The sequence below is a fragment of the Squalius cephalus genome (assembly GCF_949319135.1).
Source record: "Squalius cephalus genome assembly, chromosome: 16".
NCBI lineage: Eukaryota > Metazoa > Chordata > Actinopteri > Cypriniformes > Leuciscidae > Squalius > Squalius cephalus.
In genome coordinates, this window is record NC_137137.1 from 19,927,030 (window position 1) to 19,946,535 (window position 19,506).

At 40.2% G+C, this 19,506-nt stretch overlaps 1 protein-coding gene across 4 annotated transcripts in view; it reads left to right on the forward strand.

Annotated features, from left to right (window-relative positions):
• ncor2 (nuclear receptor corepressor 2) overlaps positions 1 to 16,889 on the forward strand; it is a 117,882-nt gene extending 100,993 nt beyond the window's left edge. For all 4 annotated transcript variants that reach the window (XM_079896701.1, XM_079896703.1, XM_079896702.1 and 1 more), the window contains 18 exons: positions 563 to 710; positions 799 to 921; positions 1,037 to 1,111; positions 1,204 to 1,418; positions 1,678 to 2,038; positions 2,121 to 2,330; positions 3,519 to 3,764; positions 4,058 to 4,153; positions 4,260 to 4,496; positions 4,908 to 5,094; positions 5,188 to 5,582; positions 7,776 to 7,894; positions 9,345 to 9,676; positions 11,216 to 11,352; positions 11,464 to 11,517; positions 11,659 to 11,877; positions 12,820 to 12,987; positions 14,056 to 16,889. In XM_079896701.1, coding sequence (XP_079752827.1) covers positions 563 to 710; positions 799 to 921; positions 1,037 to 1,111; positions 1,204 to 1,418; positions 1,678 to 2,038; positions 2,121 to 2,330; positions 3,519 to 3,764; positions 4,058 to 4,153; positions 4,260 to 4,496; positions 4,908 to 5,094; positions 5,188 to 5,582; positions 7,776 to 7,894; positions 9,345 to 9,676; positions 11,216 to 11,352; positions 11,464 to 11,517; positions 11,659 to 11,877; positions 12,820 to 12,987; positions 14,056 to 14,252 — 3,519 coding nt within the window. In that variant the 3' untranslated portion in view covers positions 14,253 to 16,889. The remainder of the gene's footprint in view (positions 1 to 562; positions 711 to 798; positions 922 to 1,036; positions 1,112 to 1,203; positions 1,419 to 1,677; positions 2,039 to 2,120; positions 2,331 to 3,518; positions 3,765 to 4,057; positions 4,154 to 4,259; positions 4,497 to 4,907; positions 5,095 to 5,187; positions 5,583 to 7,775; positions 7,895 to 9,344; positions 9,677 to 11,215; positions 11,353 to 11,463; positions 11,518 to 11,658; positions 11,878 to 12,819; positions 12,988 to 14,055) is intronic.
• The last annotated feature ends 2,617 nt before the right edge of the window (positions 16,890 to 19,506 follow it).

A 19,506-nucleotide genomic window follows, 5' to 3' on the forward strand; every position in this document is an offset into this window, starting at 1 on the left:
ATGAAGCTTAAACATCATCCAAACTTCCAATTAAAGGTCAAACCTTTAAAAATAATTTGTCCTGCTGTGATTTCTTGCAACAAACTTGAAAAGTTTCCAGCCTCTTTTTGAAGCACATTTTAGCATCCGTTTTTCAGTATTGTAACCTAAAAATACAATTGTTATGAAATACCAGAGACAAAAAGTGCTTGCTGCTTTGAATTTTCTGATCTCACAACACAAGGGTCAAACCAGGTCAGGCTTGAGGAAGTCTTACCCTCCTATGTGCATTGTAGTCTTTTACTCGTTTTCTTTACAAATTATAAAGTATTTAAAGTATTTATGCTTATTACATAAGTATACATTTAAGACAACATCAAATAAATTGACCACATTAGCTATCTTAGTAAATTTCCATACATATGTGGTAAACAATTCATCATTGCATGTCAAAAGTTTTCATATTTTTTTAAAAGACTTTCTCAAGTTGTCTCACTTGGATATACGGTTCAGTAAGAAGAGATGATCACAACTTTCGTTTCATGATGAATTTAAACAAAGCATTTTCTTTCATCTCTTTCAGGGCACTCCTGCAGATGTTTTGTATAAGGGCACAATAACCCGTCTTATCACTGAGGACAGCCCCAGCAGAGAAAGAAGCAGAGAAGACACTCCTTCTAAAGGGCACGTAGTCTACGAGGGCATCAGTGGACACATCCTTTCATTTGACCGTAAGTGTACACAAACATGTAAATGCTCATAACTTCAGTGATAAAGGCAGAACTAGTTTCAAACTATTGTGTGTGTTTGATCACACAGGGGGTACAAATTCTAAAGAAGAGGGTCGTGGGGACATGAGTGGGCTAAAAAGGTCCTACGAGATGATGGATGTTGGCATGTCTCGTGTGCCACCCATCAGAGACTCACTATCTGCCTCTGAAGGTAAGCATAACACGCTCTTTTTTTTATTACATTTTGATCAATCACGGACATGAGGTTTCACTGTTTCCCGTTTTTCCAGTTTACATTCCTTCATTGCTTTTTCTCTGTGCTGCAGGTTTGATTAGTCGAGCAATGCCTCATGATCGTGATAGCCCTCATCTACACCACATTCGTGGATCCATATCCCAAGGTCAGCATGATCTCAGAAACACAGGCCACAGCCTCGACTGACCTCCTTTAGCTTGAGGTGGTCATTGTCTTAATTCTCTCTTTCTCTCTCAGGAATCCCACGGGATGACTGTCAGCGTCAAAACGTTAAACTGATGAAAAGAGAGGGCTCTCCATCACCCCGTGGCCCTGGTCATCCCACTGATTCTCTTAAATCACGCTCTCATGAGAGTATGGTGCCCACTGTCAAAGAGGGAGGACGCTCCATCCACCTGATCCCTCCTGAGGGGGTCGTAATAGGCAAGCCCAAAGAGGGCTCAATCACCCAGGTGACTTATAATTCTGACTTTGACATTTTTTACTTGTTGTGGTGGAAAATCTCACAAATTAATTTAAATCCGTAAAAATTCTGAAAGTACTACACTTTTTCTTGCCACGTTTACGAAAATCATATTAGGTTTGGATTGATGCGAGAAGTCTGGCTTTGGTATCTTGGTATTGGTAATTTATACGTTGACTTTGGCAGCTGATGAAATTAAGCCAAGTCTTTAAATACTGATATTTGCTCACTTAATGTGTCTTCTACAGGGCACCCCTCTGAAACAAGAGCCAGTCGGCTCATCCAAGCGGCATGACGTGCGCTCCATCATCGCCAGCTCTCCTCGGCCTTACTCTGGACTGCCCCCTCATCTAGAGCTCAGGCCTGAGCACAGAGGGTCTGACAGGGCTCGCTATGATGAGATGGGGAGCAAATCCCGACCCAGTGCTGTGGTCAGCACCCCCAGCTCTCTGTCCCGTGCCTCTCCACTGACGATGAGTGGAGAGCAAAGCAGCAGATCCCACCACAGTCCAGTGGGCTATGAAGATCACAAAAGATCTGGCTATCCTCCACCCTCACACAGAGCCTCTCCACTGTCCGGCAGAGAAAGCTCACAGCGTGCACATGAAGGTATCATGTTCTACCAGTCAATGGCATTTAGTAGCTGGTGTGAGTTTTATGAGGTTTTAAAAATTGTTGCTCTGTGTCTTAGGCTCTAGTAAGGCTCAGCAGCAGGAGAGAAAGTCTACTCCCACCCCTCGAGATATGAGCTCCACTAAGTCTCCACTAACGGTGGGTGAGCACACTGCGTCTTTGGCCTACGAGAGGATCCTGCAGGGGCTGGGAACCGATATGTACCGTGGCCAGATACCTCTAACATTTGACCCTGCATCTCTGCCCAGGGGCATCCCGATTGACCCAGGTATTTTACGCATTTGCAATTTAGCAGTACAAATGACAGGGAATTTTAAAAGGCCTGTAAAATCTTAAAATGTAATGTGGAAAACAAAATGACAGATTTTACCTTTTATTTTATTCAGCAAACGTGACCGTAAAGACAAATGCTGTTCTTTTTCTTTTTCGTTTTCTTTTTTCTTTAACTTTTTATTAAAGAATCCTGAAAAATGTATCACAAAAAATATTAAGCAGCACAAATGTTTTCAACATTAATAATTAAAAAAAAAAATTATTGAGTACCAAATTAGTAGATTTCTGAAACGTCATGTGACACTAAAGTCTGGAGTAATGGCTGCTGAAAATTGATTATTCATTAATTTGAGTATATGAGAGCATTTTGTTCATTTAGATTATTATGTAGGGCTGACTAAATTAAGGCGTGATTAATTTTAGAATATCTGATATGTTGTGTGTGCACGTGAGGCGCCTGCGCTAACAGATTTAATAAAGATATAAAGAAAACTACAATGCCTTAGACTAGAGTGTCACAAAAACAAGCGTAGCATATAGCCTACTACTTGTCGCATAGATTTATATTTTATTTTGTTAATCTGTTCATTATTTAAGTCAAAAATATTTTGTGTAGTCCTATTTATTTTATTCCTTTTACTACTCAATTTCTGTTTTTCTCGGATTACAGAAGCACTGCAGGTGCGTGATGTGTGGGAATGTTCTGTTGTTTATGCTGTTATATTTGCGCATATACAGCTAAAGCCCTGGAAAATAATCTAAATGAACAAAATGCTCTCATTACAATCCTCCACCAGATTTACTATGCTGCACGCAAGTTCACGATAACTTAAAAACATGAGCTGAGACCTGACGTGAGATTTGATCGCAGTCACCGCTCACCTCCATATTGATAAATGCCAAGTTTTGGGTCGAAACAGCCTTACGCCCAAATTTCCATCATGCATTAGTTTCATAAATGAGGCCCATTGTCTTTGTTTTTTCTACATTCATTTGGAGATAAAATGTGAAGGCATTACAACATAAAAATATATTAAAAACTTTAATGGTATGTACGATTAATCACAATTAATTGCAGAAAAATGTGCGATTAATTAGTTTAAAAAAAATGATCAATTGACAACACTAATATTGTGTAATGTATTGTCTCTGTTTGACTTTCTGTTTATTGTCTCCACTGCAGCGTATTACCTGCCCCGTCACCTGGCCCCCGCTCCTGGCTACCCTCACCCATATCCACCCTATCTGATCAGAGGTTTCCCTGAAACAGCAGCTTTGGAGAACCGACAAACGCTCTTCAATGACTACATTACCTCCCAGCAGATGCACCAGTGGCCCGCTGCTGCTGCCATGGCTGCCCAGAGACCTGACCTGCTCAGAGGCCTCACCCCTCGAGAACAGTCCCTAAACTACTCGCCCACACCCAGAGGTGAGGGGTCCTCAAAGTGGCCATAGCTTTTGTCCTTCACAAGTCCTCTAAAGACATCGAGCACAATTTAAGTAATTAATTCACTGAGAATTACATGAGAGTTAGTAAATGATGGGGAATTCAGTTTTTGGAGTAAGTATTCCTATATGTTAGTGACCTGGTGGAAGCTTTCATTAGCTGAATACAGAAATAGGCACTGATAAGTAAATTTGGGCAGTCATATTAAATATTACATGTTATATTAACATATGATTGTCTGAGGCACGTTCATTTTGTTTGCTGCGTATTTGCAGGAACATCTGCATCTCCCATGGATCGTCTCGCATACATCCCAGGAACCTCTCCAGGTTTCCCCGGCGGAGCCTACAACACCTCTCCCATCTCACCAGGTAGAGAGCAGTACACTCACCCAAACTCACCACATGGTGATTTAAAAACAAATTTTTGGTAAAAGTGCTGTTCACGTCACTTCATGATTTTATTGTCTCTTAACAGTGGGAGCCTCTCACATGAGCAAGATGCAAGGCAGTTTGTCGTCTTCGGAGAGAGAACGAGAACGAGAGAGGGAGAGAGAAAGAGAGCGCGAAAGAGAGAGGGATCGCGAGAGAGAGCGAGAGAGGGACAGGGAGCGAGACCGAGAGAGAGAGCGTGAGAAAGATCGGGACAGGGACAGAGAAAGAGACAAGTCCCTCGGTCATGGTAACGTGGAGCACGCCCCTATATGGAGACCAGGTGAGGGCTTTCATTTTGAATGTGTAAAGCCACTTTCTGGAATATGTTTAATGCTTTTTTATGTCTTTTTATTGTCTACATCTCGGGGCTTTTCTCAACAAATATTTTTATATGGGATTAATTGTAAATGATACATTTTTGGAAGATTTTATAATTAATTTGATAAATCATTAATTGATTTACATCTGATTTACATACTATTATTTTATTATTATTATTATTTTATTTAAGCTTTATTTAAACTACCCGAAAAATATTTTCAATAAGTTTTAGTTAAAAACGCTGATATACAGCTGTAGTTATAATTTAATTAGTATTGAGTTGTTCAGTATGCTTTAGTCAGTAGTCTTGATCTGCAAGACCATAATGCAGACCATTATTGCTAAACGCCTAAACATTGTGTCCAAACAGGAGCACCTGAACAAATGTGCGGCAGCAGCAGCAGTTCTCGTCCCCCTTCTCATCCATTCATCGGTCACCAGTCGTCCCCACTCTCCCCCCGTCCCCAGGACAGCCTGCAGCAGAGACCCAGTGTCCTGCACAACACCAGCTCAAAGAACCTTACCAACTCTGAGCACAACAGTCCCTCTGTGCTACGGTAAGTCTCTATCCCTCATACTGCATATGGTCAATCTAATGAGATAAACATGATGAAGCTGGCTTAAATTTGTTTATCTTTACCTTTCCTCAGGCCACCAGGTTCTGCTCGCTACCAAGGCTTTAGTGGGCACCTCCAGAGGTCTGGTTTACCCAGCGAGGGTTACCCATCCGGTACAGACCCAAACGCTAAAGACTCGAGCAGAGATGGGGGCAAAAGCCATGGGCGAGGAGGTCTGCCCAAACATCAGGACCTTTCATCTAAGTCTGACCCCAAGCTGGCTAGTCCCGGTGGGGCATACTCGTACAGTGGCCCCAGCCACCACGTGCTGACCACGAGTCGAGGGCACCCCTTGCTGGCTCCCGAAAGCAACAGCGGCGGCAGTTCCATCCCGTCCCGCGGCGGGGACGGTCTCAGCAGCGCGTCAAGTAGGGAAAAGACTCAAAACAAAGTGATGTCCGTACAGGAACACGAACTTCGAGCACTCGGTAAGACCACCATGACAGCGGCCAACTTCATAAACGCGATAATCATGCATCAAATTTCTTGTGATGCGGCGATGCCAGAGACTGGTGCGCTCGCGACCAACGGCACCTGTGATGGTAAGACGTTCTGGGACCTTTGGGCCGTTAACGCCACCTTCCCTCCCCTTCCCATCCTTCCTGTTCTCTACCAATCCACCCAAATCCTTTCCATCCCTCTACCCTTCCTCTACCCTTCCTCTACCCTTCCTGTGCCCCTGCCCCATCCCCGCCCCCTTACGTCTGTGGCCTAGTGCACGCTTGTGGTGGTTGGCATTGATCAGAATCAACCCAATTTACATTATTTTTTCGGTTTGGTTCATTATTGTTTACTTTGAATATGCTTCTACCCTTTGCTTTTTATCTTTTTTGGCATCTGAAGCATTGCTTAAAGACCACCAAAGGTTTTCCTCCCCGTTTTGTGTCACCTAAACTCATTGGACCTTTTGCCAAAACATAATTTTCAGGGGAGATTCTGCACGTTTCGGTCCAAACTTCCACAGTTTAAAATATTGAAGCACATTAAACAATTAGAGCTTCTGTTCTGAAACGGCCACAGGCGTATGACTTAGTGGACTGATAATTCACTCTATGCCCTAACGGTCCAGAATGACGTGTCTGGAGATAAGGTTTTCTAGACCAGAGAGAGATCCTGAGGTGAACTTTAAGAGCTCATTCATTCAACAGTGATGTGGTTGCTCATTGTTTCATAACTTCCTTATTGGTTTGCCTCTTGTGTTCCCCCGTTCTTTTTTTTTTCTCCATTTGAGGAACATTTCATAGCTCTTCGTGTTTGCTTCCTGTTTCATTTCCTGTTTTGGAGGGAGGGCACTCTGGCACTATGACAGTTTGATAACTGCATGAAGCAAACAATTACACAAGTTATAGTGAAAAAGGGTCAAGATGGATCTGGAGCTAAAAAAAATTCAAAGTGTTCCTAACGGTTGTTGAACATCTGCATTCTTCTGTCATGCAGAACATGTTACTAAAATACATTTAACTGAATCTACAGCAGAAATTTTGCAGTCTGAAATGAATGTGAAACTTCGATTCACATATAAATGACTCTTATGGACCTTTTATTTTTTTTAAGGTTTCAGTTTAAAACCTCAAATCTCACAAGCATTGATCACATGAGTCATGTTATTGATTTTAGTACACACTGTTCAAGATTTTGGGGTCAGTAAGATTTTAGACTTTTTTTTTTTTTCTGCATTTACTTTTATGCAGCAAGGATGCATTCAATTGATCAAAAGTTACTGTAAAGACATTTATAATGTTACAAGAATTATGGTTTCAACAAAAATAATAAGCAGCACAACTGTTTTCAGTAAGAGCTTTCTCTTTTGAACGGTATAGTTAGGATCATATTTATGAAAGGGGAGTTCTGCAAAAATACTAAAAGAATCGCTAAGTATCTGATTCTGATTCCATGTAATGATTCCAAAAGCATTTGTTTTTTATGATTTCCATCCCTACATTTAACCGATGTTGTTCTTGGATGTGCTTAAAATCCATTAAGATTTTCTTATCCATTAGAATTAAATTAATTGTAGATTTAAATATGGATTTAATTTAATTTTTGTTAAGTATGTAGTTAGGACCCTTTATACTTGGTAGATTCTCCCAAAACTACTATAAGTATCATTAAGGGAAATCAGAACCAGAATCAAACCTCAATCAGGTGGTACACAATTAAACGGTCTGTCCCTCAGCCTCATTTTCAATCAGGTCTATTACATTAGTTCTATACTTTGTTCTTTTGTAAAGATAAGTCTGTGTAGTGTGGAGACAGCTGCAAGAAAAGGGAAAATATCTTTGACTTACTCCTGGTAATCAAGCAGATGTATCCACCTCTCCTACCTTCACAGCTCATTTTAAACACACATTTTGCTTCTGTTTTATCGTTGTATTTTTGTTCTAAGCATTCAATCGGCACAGTGCTTCGCTACAGTCAGATGCCTCCATAATGTTGGCTTGATCTCTGAACACACATGTGAGCAAGTCATTGAGTAATCCCAGAGCCTGTATGTGACCGCACCGCTTTCACACCCGTCTCTGCTCTTACCCTCAGAGTGCTCCAGAGCTTCTGTCACACCATACTCATCTACACTTTCATGTCTTCTTCTCCACTTGTGTGCTTCCCTGTCCTCTCTGCAGCTCACAAAAAGGCAATGGAGCAGCTGTACGGGTCTGAGGACAGACTTTCTCCAGGTCAGCAGCCATCCTCTGCCGTCAAAGGCTCTCAGAGAGTGGTCACCCTCGCCCAGCACATCAGCGTAAGTGTCTTGTCAGATTGAGACATTTCTTTGAGTCAGAAAAATAAAAAATTAAAAAATTAAACAAAAGAACAGGGCATAATTTGGGTACTCTGTGTATTTTATTGCTTTTCAAGTAGAATGTACATAATAAATAAAAAAAACCCCGCTGGCTCTCCAGAAGTCGGGTTTTACATCGCCTCTACGAATTGCGTTCAGAGGTGAAGGTACCTGGATGACCCCCTGTGGTTAGCGCAGTTGTCATACCTTGCAGACATATTCAACAGGTTGAATTTGTTAAACACATTCAGACATACTTTCAGACATATCAGTGCATTCGTTTGCAAATTGGATCTTTGATGTGATCGGCTGATTAATAAAAATGTTGCATGTTTCCACACTTCGCTGTCATGTGGAAAAGACGGATAAATATCTCTCCTTTGATCAACACAGTCGCTTAACATGTTGAAGGACTGAAACAATTCGACCGTTAGTGAGGATTTCAGTTAATTTGTTTGGATCAGAGACATAGCCGCCGATCCCATGTGTGCCCGGGGGCTCAAGCACCCATGGAAATGGTCGAGCACCAACGGAAAAACACAAGACATTCTCCATTCATTTTAACCAATAAGAATTATAAAAAACAATTGCAGCTTTCAGACACGACTTCTCGTTTTTATAGTTCAATTGAGGCCATTTCTGTGGGCGTTATTTTGATGACAAATGTCGAGAGTGCATTATTGTAACACGAGAGCATCCATGTAACGAATCTCTCCACTCGCAGGCGGATTTCTTTCACTCACGCACTAAATTGGACGTGCGCTCGCAAATATACAGTGGTCTCATGGCTCTCGCTCAGATATTATGTGTGTGCGCTCAAACGTTGTCCTGTGCGCTTGTGAATCTCTACTTGTTCTTTCTCTAGAATTGTCTTCCCTCATGGATTTAATGTTGCCAGAAGCTTTCAACCACCAGACTCTCACGATTGACTGAGATTGACATGATTGTTTAATAAGATAGCATTTTCAAGCTGATTTGACCCTTGCTCTCTGCCTTCATTTGATGACTGAATATCCTCAGTTAAATTACTTCTCCCATGCACCTCAACTGAGACCGGGTTTTCAAAATTGACTGCCTTGAAAACCAAGGCAGATGATAGGGGCTTTAGTTCCAAAAGGTTGAGAACATCCGGTCTATAGTAGTAAGATTGAAGTAATTTGTTAAATTTAAGTATTTGACATAAAAGTCAGCACAGATACAATCAATAAGGTATTTATAAAAATGCCCCTACAAAGGTTAAAAATGCCCCTGGAAATAAATTCCAGGAGGCAAATATTAACTTTAAGTTCATTTCTGGCCCTGTTTAAAGGTTTTAAACTATCACATGAGCAAGAGTGTTGTCCTTCTGAATAGAAATATGTGTACTTGTCCCCTGCATCATCATCACCAAATTGATGTTTTCTCTTTACAGGAGGTGATCACTAAAGACTACACACGCCAGTCGCAGCAAGGCCAGATGGGAGGTCAATCATCTCTGCAGTTTGGCTATCACAACTCCCCTGTGCTGGATCTCACCCGTCCACCCAGCGCCCACCAAGCCCAGACACCCACCGATCCCAATGCACGCTACACCCCAGAAGGCACTGCTGCGGAGAGGGAGAGAGGGAGGGACAGGTCTCCTCCTCAGAGTAAGGCATCTCCAGTGAGTCTGTCTGCTGATGGGATTGAACCGGTTTCACCACCCGGGGTTTCAGAGCCAGAGACGCCAGGAGCTGCCTACCCCAATGAACAAGCAGAGCAAGGGTATATAACATACAAATGCATTCACACAATAGTGATGGAAGTCAGAATCTGTGATTGAGACCCGAGCGGTCACAAGGAGAATCGCACCAAGATATAAACACGGGAGCGATGTTGGCATCCAAAAAGGTGTTTATTACAAACAGGTGTGCAAATGTTAAGATCAGAAATAAAACAGGTTATCAATAAAAACAGTTTAAAATCTAGAACTGTTAGGTACTAAAACAGTACCAACTCTCTTCTTAAACTATTGAGTCCAGAGTTACAGTGCGTTCAAGCAGTGCTACAATAAGCTTGTTCAAATTTACTCAAACCATAATCCGTCATCCAATCCTCACTTCCACTAGTGACTGCAAACATTTTCCTGCTTACTAATTTGAGCGTACCATTTTTTTTATTAACTCTTGCCTCACCATGATTAATAAATAAGTACACAAGATAATTATAATAATAAGTTTTATTTATATAGCGCCTTTCCAGTGCTCAAGAACGGACCAATAGGGTAGAAAATGATGACAAACAATAGTAGTAGGTTAGAGTAAGAAAAATACAGATCAGTAAAAGAGTAGAATAGAGATAAGCACAACAAAATACAGATCACAACTTAAGAATGATAACATTCAGAATGATTAAGAACAAGCGTTAAAACACATCGATAAATAGAACAGATAAAACCAACACATACATTTGCACAAACATTTCCATTAATAGCTAAAATGAGCGCTCCCATACAGTTTGATCTTTCTTTAAGGCCACGCCCACTCAGCTAAAACCGGAAATATAAAATAGCAAATCCCACGTAAATATTATAAAATGCATAGTGTAACGTTTTCCCACACTCTTTGTTTGGGGTTTTTTATATGCTGGGGTATCCAGCAACTGCATCGTCACAATAGGAACAGTAAGAACAAAGTAAAAACCGTGATGGAAGACAACGTCAAGGTCTCCATCAAAGAGTGTTCATCGATTATTCATTTGAGTGGTCCAAGACCCAAGCACTTTTGTTGCACTTGAACTTGGAATACACACAAACAAAAAGTGACTGGATTTGAGGAGTTTATGTGGTTGAAATTAAAAAAAGTAACAAATCCTTCCTTTGCTGGTCAATTTGACCCCCATAGGAATAAATGGAATGTGAGGATTTTTCATTTATTTGCCAGAACAAACACACACACAAATGAAGGCATGAGACTAAAGAACATCCCCAATGCAGAACACACTCACATGCATACACACAAACCTAGGAATTCCTATTCAAATGAATGAATGAGTGGACATATAACGGGGGCAATGGGGTTTTTCCTTTCAATTTTTGTCACAATGCAGACTGCACACAGATATGAAGTGGTTAGATTTGAACACATTTACAATGCAGAATCATCCCAACCCCCTCCCATTCCCCAGCCCAACCTCACCCCAGGGAGGGATTTGTTACAAAGTGCGAGGGAAGGATGAGGTTTACGATAAAACATTCATAAATTGGGCATCAAATAAACATTCGTCCTATATTTTCATTAATTGTTCTCTACTTTTGTGTCTCAGTATGGGATCTCGTTCTCCTGCCAGTAGCTCTCATCCACCAGCCTTCTTCAGTAAACTGACTGAGAGCAACTCCGCCATAGTCAAGAGTAAGAAGGAAATGATTAAAAAGATGGTGGTTGGAGCAGAGGCTGAATTCAGTAAGTTTATGTGACTGTTGTTGTTTTTTAACAGAAATAACTGGCATTGATGTGCATGTTTTGTTTCTGGCTAAAAGGTCTCAAATTTGTCTCTTCCTTTCTCTGTTTTAGACCAGGGCCAACCTGGGACAGAAATCTTCAACATGCCTGCCTCTACGAATGCAGGTGAGCAGCTCCACCAGTTGTGGTCTTTTTTTTTTATACAATAGAAGTTCCGTTTAAACTGCTTTCCTGTGTCTCAAGAAAAGCGTGGCACTTCACACAGTCCTGTTCCTTTAACACAACCACTGCAACATCTCTTTTTAGGACCCGTGAGCGTGCGCAGTCACCCGGCACCAGAGGCCAGTGGTAATACTATAGGTCTGGAGGCCATCATCAGGAAAGCCCTCATGGGCAAATATGATGAACAGATGGACGATCGCTCGCCGTCCAACTCTGTCAACTCGATAAATGCTGGCGTACCAGCTGCTGTCGTGCCGCCAGCTTCAGCGGATGGGCGTTCTGAAGACCCCTACTCCCTGCCAGGTGTGCCAAATAAACCCTTAATAATTCACCTACCTTCATGGCAGCATGTGTCAGGTTTTGACACCTTTTTAGGACCAAATGTTCCCACAAAGAAAGATAATAAAGTGTTAACAGCACATTGTTAAAGAACGAACCTGTATTTAATAGTTTTTAGTTTTGTTGTTTTTTGGTAAATGTAAAGGGTGTGACCTAACCTGTCCGTTTTGGAACCTGCCTAATTTGACTAGGTTTTATGAATTGACAGTTGAATTTGTTCCAAAATATTTCCATGTCTACAACAAAACAAGCATGGTCTCTCCTTTATATAAGCTGCATTTCCATTTCTTATCATTTTTTATCATTTTCACAATACTTTCATGGCCCGCAGAATATTTTATTGTACAAATATCTGAACATACAATATATCAAAAGAAAGAAAAACATTTTATTCTAGCGTTATGTATTCTTTTTTGTTTATATAAATACCATGAATGTGGGTACGTTTCATAAAAAAAAGAGTTACATTTTGAACAAAAAGCTGAGAAAATCAAATTTTCCGGATCAGATTCAGAACGATGATCCAAACAAACATATCAAAACATCACTTCTATCAACACCCCCAAAGATTGAACAGTCCTATACATCTTCCTGGGTCGACATTTCATTCAGTAACGTTTTAAGCATTTTTGATTTATAAGCTGTTGAATGTTTTATGATTGATCGCGTTAGGCGTGTGTAAAGCAATGCTTCTATCGCTTGTTCCTGCTGCTGCTTCGCTTGTTTTTGGATCAGGAGGTGCTTTACTATTTCAGGAGATCCGTAACAGTATCCCCCTACCATATAACAATGAAAACATGGATTGCCAGAAAAACTTGTCAGGGAAACGTTGTCATAAATGGCAGAGAAAGGTTTAATATATGTTTGTCTGAATATGTCTGATGTGTGCCCTGTGTTTGGGTTCAGGTAAATCCAAAGGGGGGCGCTCTAACGGTCGCAAGACTAAGTCTCCTGGTCCTGGTCTGTCTGGAGGCGAGAGACCTTCATCTGTGTCCTCTGTCCACTCTGAGGGAGACTGTAACCGTCACACCCCACTCACCAACAGAGTTTGGGAAGACAGGCCCTCATCTACAGGTACACACACTAATTAAATGTTAGCAACACTTGCCAACTAAATTAACCCTCTACCACACGCATTATGATATGATAGATGATAAAATATTTGACTCTTTCTTTTCTCAGAATGGCTTAACTTGAAGTGCTGTAAAAAAAAAAAAAAACTTTATGATATGTTGCCATACGGCAACAACATACAATAGTGGACATTTTTTGAGAAAAAAAAACACTGCCATTTAAATTAGATTTTTTTTCCATAATACAAATGCCTTGGCAGTCCTTAACATATGACTAATCAACATAATCACTAGCATTAATGTTGTTATTGTTACAGCTTAACAGATTGCAGCTGACCTTTCTAGCTAGCTGAACTATTGCAATAATGTCATTCCACTTTTGAAGTGTTGCCGCTTGGCAACACAGACATTTGATGGATTTACCAAAAACTAATTTCATAAAAACTTTTTTGAGTGGTGAATATGTCATCATAACTTACCAGAGGTGATGTTTCCGATTTTTTTGTGAGTGTGATATGGGCTGGTCCTTGTTTGTTACTGATGTATTAGTTTGCTTTCAGCAACTACCGACGAGACCGCAGAAAAAAAACTGCATGTCATGTGACTTTACCACAGCACATCATTGACTAAACTAAGGTCTTCTCATTCCAACAAAAAACACGAGAATGTTTTCTTCAAGAGACAGTGGCAAGGAAATTAACATAAAGAGTATGTTGCCATATGGCCACACCATGCGGTAGAGGGTTAACTGAATGCATTTGGACTAGTATTTCTAATTATATAATATATATTTTGGTTAATTTGTTTAATGCAAAATTAGATCTACAAATCTACACTACCATTCAGAAGTTTGGGGTCAGTAAGATTTTATTTTATTTTTTTTGAGAGAGAAATTTATTCTTTTATTTAGCAAGGACACAGTAATACTGTTTTTACTGTATTTTTGCTTAAATGCAGCCTTGGTGAGCATAAGAGACCCAACCCCAAACTTTTGAACGGTAGTATCTACATATTTATCTATATTTTCTGAAAGTTTTTTTTCTTCTTTTTTTCTGTTTCCTCCTCTCAGGACCCACTCCATTCCCTTGTAATCCCCTGACCATGCAGATGCGTCTCCCCAGCGGGATCATGTCGGCACCCTCGCCTTCCCCTACACATCCAGGCGCGTCGGCGCCCACACAGGGCCAGACTCAACCCCGCACCTGGGAGGAAGAACCCAAACCTCTGCTGTGCTCTCAATACGAGACCCTGTCAGACAGCGAGTGAACACACACCTCGCGCCGCGTACAACAGGACTGAACGTTTGCTGCTTTATGAACAGAAACTTGTTACTGTAAACAGGGATGTTCGTGAACACACACGTACTCATGTCCATACTGACACACACCTATGGGAACATGCATCCATCTGCGCTCATGCCCTCTGATACCTACACACACATATTCATACATACAGAGAGACACATGCCGTAATCGACCCCTGGCGCACGCACTCGAGCCATTAGTGAATGGCCGCAGACGTGTGTGTTGATGTGTCTGTGTGTTTGTGAATGCGCACACATGTGTGCCGTCACTCCAGGACTACTCGTTGGAAAAATCACTTTTTAGTTTTTATGTGTATATATACACACACACACACACACACACACTTCTATTCGTGTAGTCTTGCTGGCCTTATCAGAGTGGACTCGTCTGTTTTGTTGACACATTTTGGAGCATTCCTCATTAGACTGCTCAGGACACATACTCTTATACTGTAATACAACTGCAAACTGTTTGTTTTGTGTGTGTGTGGCATACTGCAAAGGCTGGATGAATCCTCTGCAGAAACACTCGTACGTCCTCTTAGTTCTCATATGCATCTGTAGCCCTTCATTATGATTTCTAGGAGTGTTAATGTGTTGCAAACATGATGCTGTTGGGCCATCCGATTGTGTGTGTGATGAAACAAGACCTTCAGAGAGGCAGGTTAGCTGGTCCCTGTGCTAAACCTGATCCTGTAACATTCTGTCCTTACCTTGCTATTTCTGAGAGTTTACATGGGCGACCATATCATTGGTTTACAGGGTACACATAACATCAAACCTTCATTTTTTACTTTCGTTTTGACACTCAGAAACAACTCTAGCTGACCAATAATTTTCTTTTCTGTCATCTCTGTGATATCTGATGGGAGACGTTTTGTTTCTAGTTTATTTTGGATTGTTGTTTTTAATGTACATGAACCTTGATTGCATGTTGTTTTGTAATGAGTTAAGCACTTAGTCAGCAAACGGTTCCTGTTGGTGTCCTTCAACAGATGCCGACCTGAATGCGACTTTTTTCACAGCATTTAATTTAGTTCATTTCTTATACAGTGTTTTGTTGATTTGTTTCTTCACCTACTCTTGTCAAGTGTTCCACTCTCTAGCGACAATCACTGGCAGAGAGTTGAGCGAGTGGACGCGTCTTTAGAGGAAGCTGCTTTATCAGGTCTGAATGTCCCAACAAACCTGATGTTTTTCACGTCACCTATTTGTTCATGAGTTAAAGCCATGCTGTCTGGCCAGTCCTTTGACACGACACTCACTGAGAGCTGCTTTACTTTCGCTCTTTGTGCTTGAACGAAGGGTTCGGATTGTTTGTTTTTCCCCGTGGGCTCATATGAGGCGATGATATATCCTGCGTAATAGAATAAAGAGGTGAGCAGACGCCACACCTCGTATAACCTGTAGTCCTTCACTCTGTACAGTTTTAAAGATAATTCTAGTGTTAAGTGCCATGTATTTGACATACATTTCTGAAGTTAAAAACTACCAAGTGACTACGCACAACAGTTTTTTTTTTTATTATTGTTTGCTCCTTGTTATGCCAGGGTTGTACAATTTGTCACACAGGCACAATTTAAAATCGTGAATGAGACATTGACTGTGTCAGTCTCTCTAAAACGCCTCTTTTTCAGACCACCTCAGTTGTGGGGTTACTAATTGTTTTGCATGCATATTAGATATAATGACATGTTTTAATTCGTATTGTTTGACTTTTATTTGTCACATGGTTTTACTATGAAAGGTGTCTTTAACAGTTCAAACTGTTGTAACCTCCAGACTTTGGGGATATTTTTGGAAGCTAATTATAAGATGAAACTTAAAGTTCAGCAGTGGGTTTTATCCGGTTTGGGGGCTTTTGTTGTTGCTTTGGTGGTCAAGGACAGTTTTAGTGCACTACCTAGTGTGGTTTTGTGAAATGGGGCTTTATCTTCAGTCACTTCAATCCCAAATACACTCATCAAGGTCCCTGAACGGGGTCTGCAAACAGTAGCTATTCTTTTTTTTAACCACAACATCCACACAAACATCTCAGAATGCTCTGATCTTGAGACTCATTCTCTGACATATCACTCCAGACAGTATTTTATTTAGTGGACAAGTCACTCTAAAGTTCAGTGTTTTCTTGTATAGCGAGCCCCTTTCCCCCTCTATATTGACCGTTTGTTTGACCTTTTGCTAAGGACAGTATTGCACTTTCCTTAGATGAGGCGGCGTTTCATTTGTAACCGATAAACGTAAACGAAGCCGAGAGATTAAAACAAATGAAGAAGAGAGAGACGGGAAAACAGCGGTAATCGCCCCTCTTAAGAATAGAAAGGTTAAGTGGGTATTTGGGTGGCATCTGTTTTTGTACAACCATTTTGTGCATATTCCTTTTTTTTTTTTTTTTGTATTAAGACCCACTGTATTATAGCGAGGAGTGTAAATAGACCTAAAAGGATGTACATATTTATGTGATTTGCTGCAAGATTGATATTCACACTGTTGTATTTCAACATGGCCACCAGCAAGCTTTGTGGATAGCAGTGTAAAAATTAAACCGGAAAAAAAACAGACACTGCCTTAATGTTTAAATAAAAAGCTTATTGCCATTGATTTGTTTGCTGTCTTTTTTGTGGGGGAGGCGGGGATGATGCTACTGTGAATTTACATTGCGAATGTTATATTTGTTGGTACTGGTATTTATTTATTTATTTGTCATTTAGTGTATCTTAGCTCTGATTTTAGTCTGAAATCATCCAGTACAGGGTCCCTTTAATTTATTCATTTATTTGGAAGGGGCAGCCATTTGTAGTGCACTTGGGGAGAATTTTGGACACAGCCTAAAAGCCAGTGATTAATGCTGAGCTTATTATACAACTGAATACAGCAGAGTCCTCGGAAAGCATGAGTTTTAATACCTGTGATTTCTAGGAATGTAACTTAACTTATATGTCTGTGCTGTGTTTTTAATATGCTTTAAGACAAACCATTTCTCCTGAAAACTGCAGTAAACCAAACACAGTGGTTGCGCGTAGACAAAATAGGTACTTATTTTGAATAAGTAATTACTCCATGACCGGTATGCCAAAGTATGTTTTAAATAATATGAGTGTGTGTGTAGCTAGAATGTAATCTTGACGTACTATATCCGCCATGTTGTAATTATCATGTGACCTACCAGCGTCAGTTGCGTCACTTCACTGCCATTCATAAATCCTCTCCCATGGCCGGATTCCCATATTTCCCAAGGGGATAGTAAAGTGTCCAAATCGTCGGAAGACGTAGGTCATCCGGGTACTTTTTGACTACTCTATTAGCTGATTGATAATGTAGTCAAGCAAAAGGGTAATCATATAAATTACCGTTATGTATCCGATGTTGTAGAGAACGACACACAAAGCTCATTACCATTCTGATACATCGACTTGTTTACGAGCCTGTATAATTCACGCTTCCACTTCTGAATCAGTTTCTGGTAAAAACATATATGGCTGAATGAAACTAATATTTCCACTTGCCACTGAGTAGCATTTACTACAATGCGAGTGGATCAGGTTGCCCGAGCTGTTGTGATTGAGTGGAGAAGGGGACTAATTTGCATTTGAATTGATCCACGAATACTAAATGAAGCAAGCACTGTAGAGTTACAGGATGGGCAACATTGGTCCTGGAGGGCAGCTGTCCTGCAGAGTTGAGCTCCAGCCCTAATCAAACAGGTCTAAAGAAGATAATCAGTTTCTTCAGGCTTTTAGTGGATAAACTCGTGAACTTCCCTATAGCACCCCTCTGGGAAATCTCCGCCGCCATTTTGAAGCGTGTTTAACTTTGTAAAGAGGACGAGGGAAGTTTATTTGGACTAAAGTCTACTACAAGTCTACTAAATGGCTGCTGCCTCCCAATTCAGTGGCTGCATCCTTCGAAGGCCTATTGCGTCTCCGAGGAGTGACGAAGGCTGTCCCAATTCGAAGACTCCTTCAAACATGGCCTCAAAATACGTCCTTCGTTTTGAAGGCAATGAAAGGAGTGAGCCGAGGGACAATAGGATTTTTTTTTTAAGAAATTGTTGTATTACGCTTTTAAATCTAAGTACTGGGTTTCAACTTACTCAAATAATATGTATCTAATAATACAAATTCAATATATATATATATATATATATATATATATATATATATATATATATATATATATATATATATATATATATATATATATTACCAAGGTGCGATTTTATATAGTTTATCCTCTGTTATGTAGGCTACATAAATGGACCAAGGTGAACATATTTAGACAGGTTTTGAACCCAGTTGACCAGAACTTTTTAAAAGTCCAGTACAAACTAGTGTTGTCACGATACCAAAATTATGACTTCGATACCTATACTGAATCGATACCATGGGAAAAAAATAAAACACTAAAAGTAATTGAATAATATGAAAGAAACTTAAAATTCATTGTTTTATAAAAAATAAAAATAAACTCACTTGACGTGTTCCTACCCTGCTTCTTGACCATTCCCTCCCCTATATTTAAAAAATAATAATAATGACATGCCATAGTGTGAGTGTCCTTACAGAATGTTTGCAACAATCACATCGATCATGTTAACATTCGCTAACCTTTCACAATTATGAACAGGTTGGGATGGGGTGGGTGATATGACCAAAATCATTTCATGATATGAGTAATTATATATATATATAAATGTTATTTTATTAAAAACTATTAAATTGCAATAAAAAAAAAATCTAATTTGATTTCATGGTGACATTAACCAAAGTGTCTTTGAAACGGCTCTCCTGCAGCCATGCAACAGCTCCTATCTTTGAATGGGGAAACATCAAATTCTCTACAGCTGTTCACCAAGCTTACTATTACATTTCATATTTGAAATCACCAATGAAATCTGATACATGTCGTTTCTTATGTTAAAATAGTGTTAAAAAAGCTTGTTTTTCAGGCTTGACCAGCCAATGCCAATTTTTTTGTTTTAAATGATTCCATCCATAGGGAAATATCGTGGAAATTCATTGGTCAAAAAGTAGTGTAATTCTGTCCACGTTTAACCTTCTAGAAGCACCAGTATACTCAATATACAAACTTTAGGGCAATAAACATGTTTTTTTGGCAGTCTAATCACACGTATTTTGTATCCAACAGGACAAGTGTTGACCACGAGGGGGCGCTGCTCACTTTCATATGACCACAGGTTACATGCAGCTCTTAATT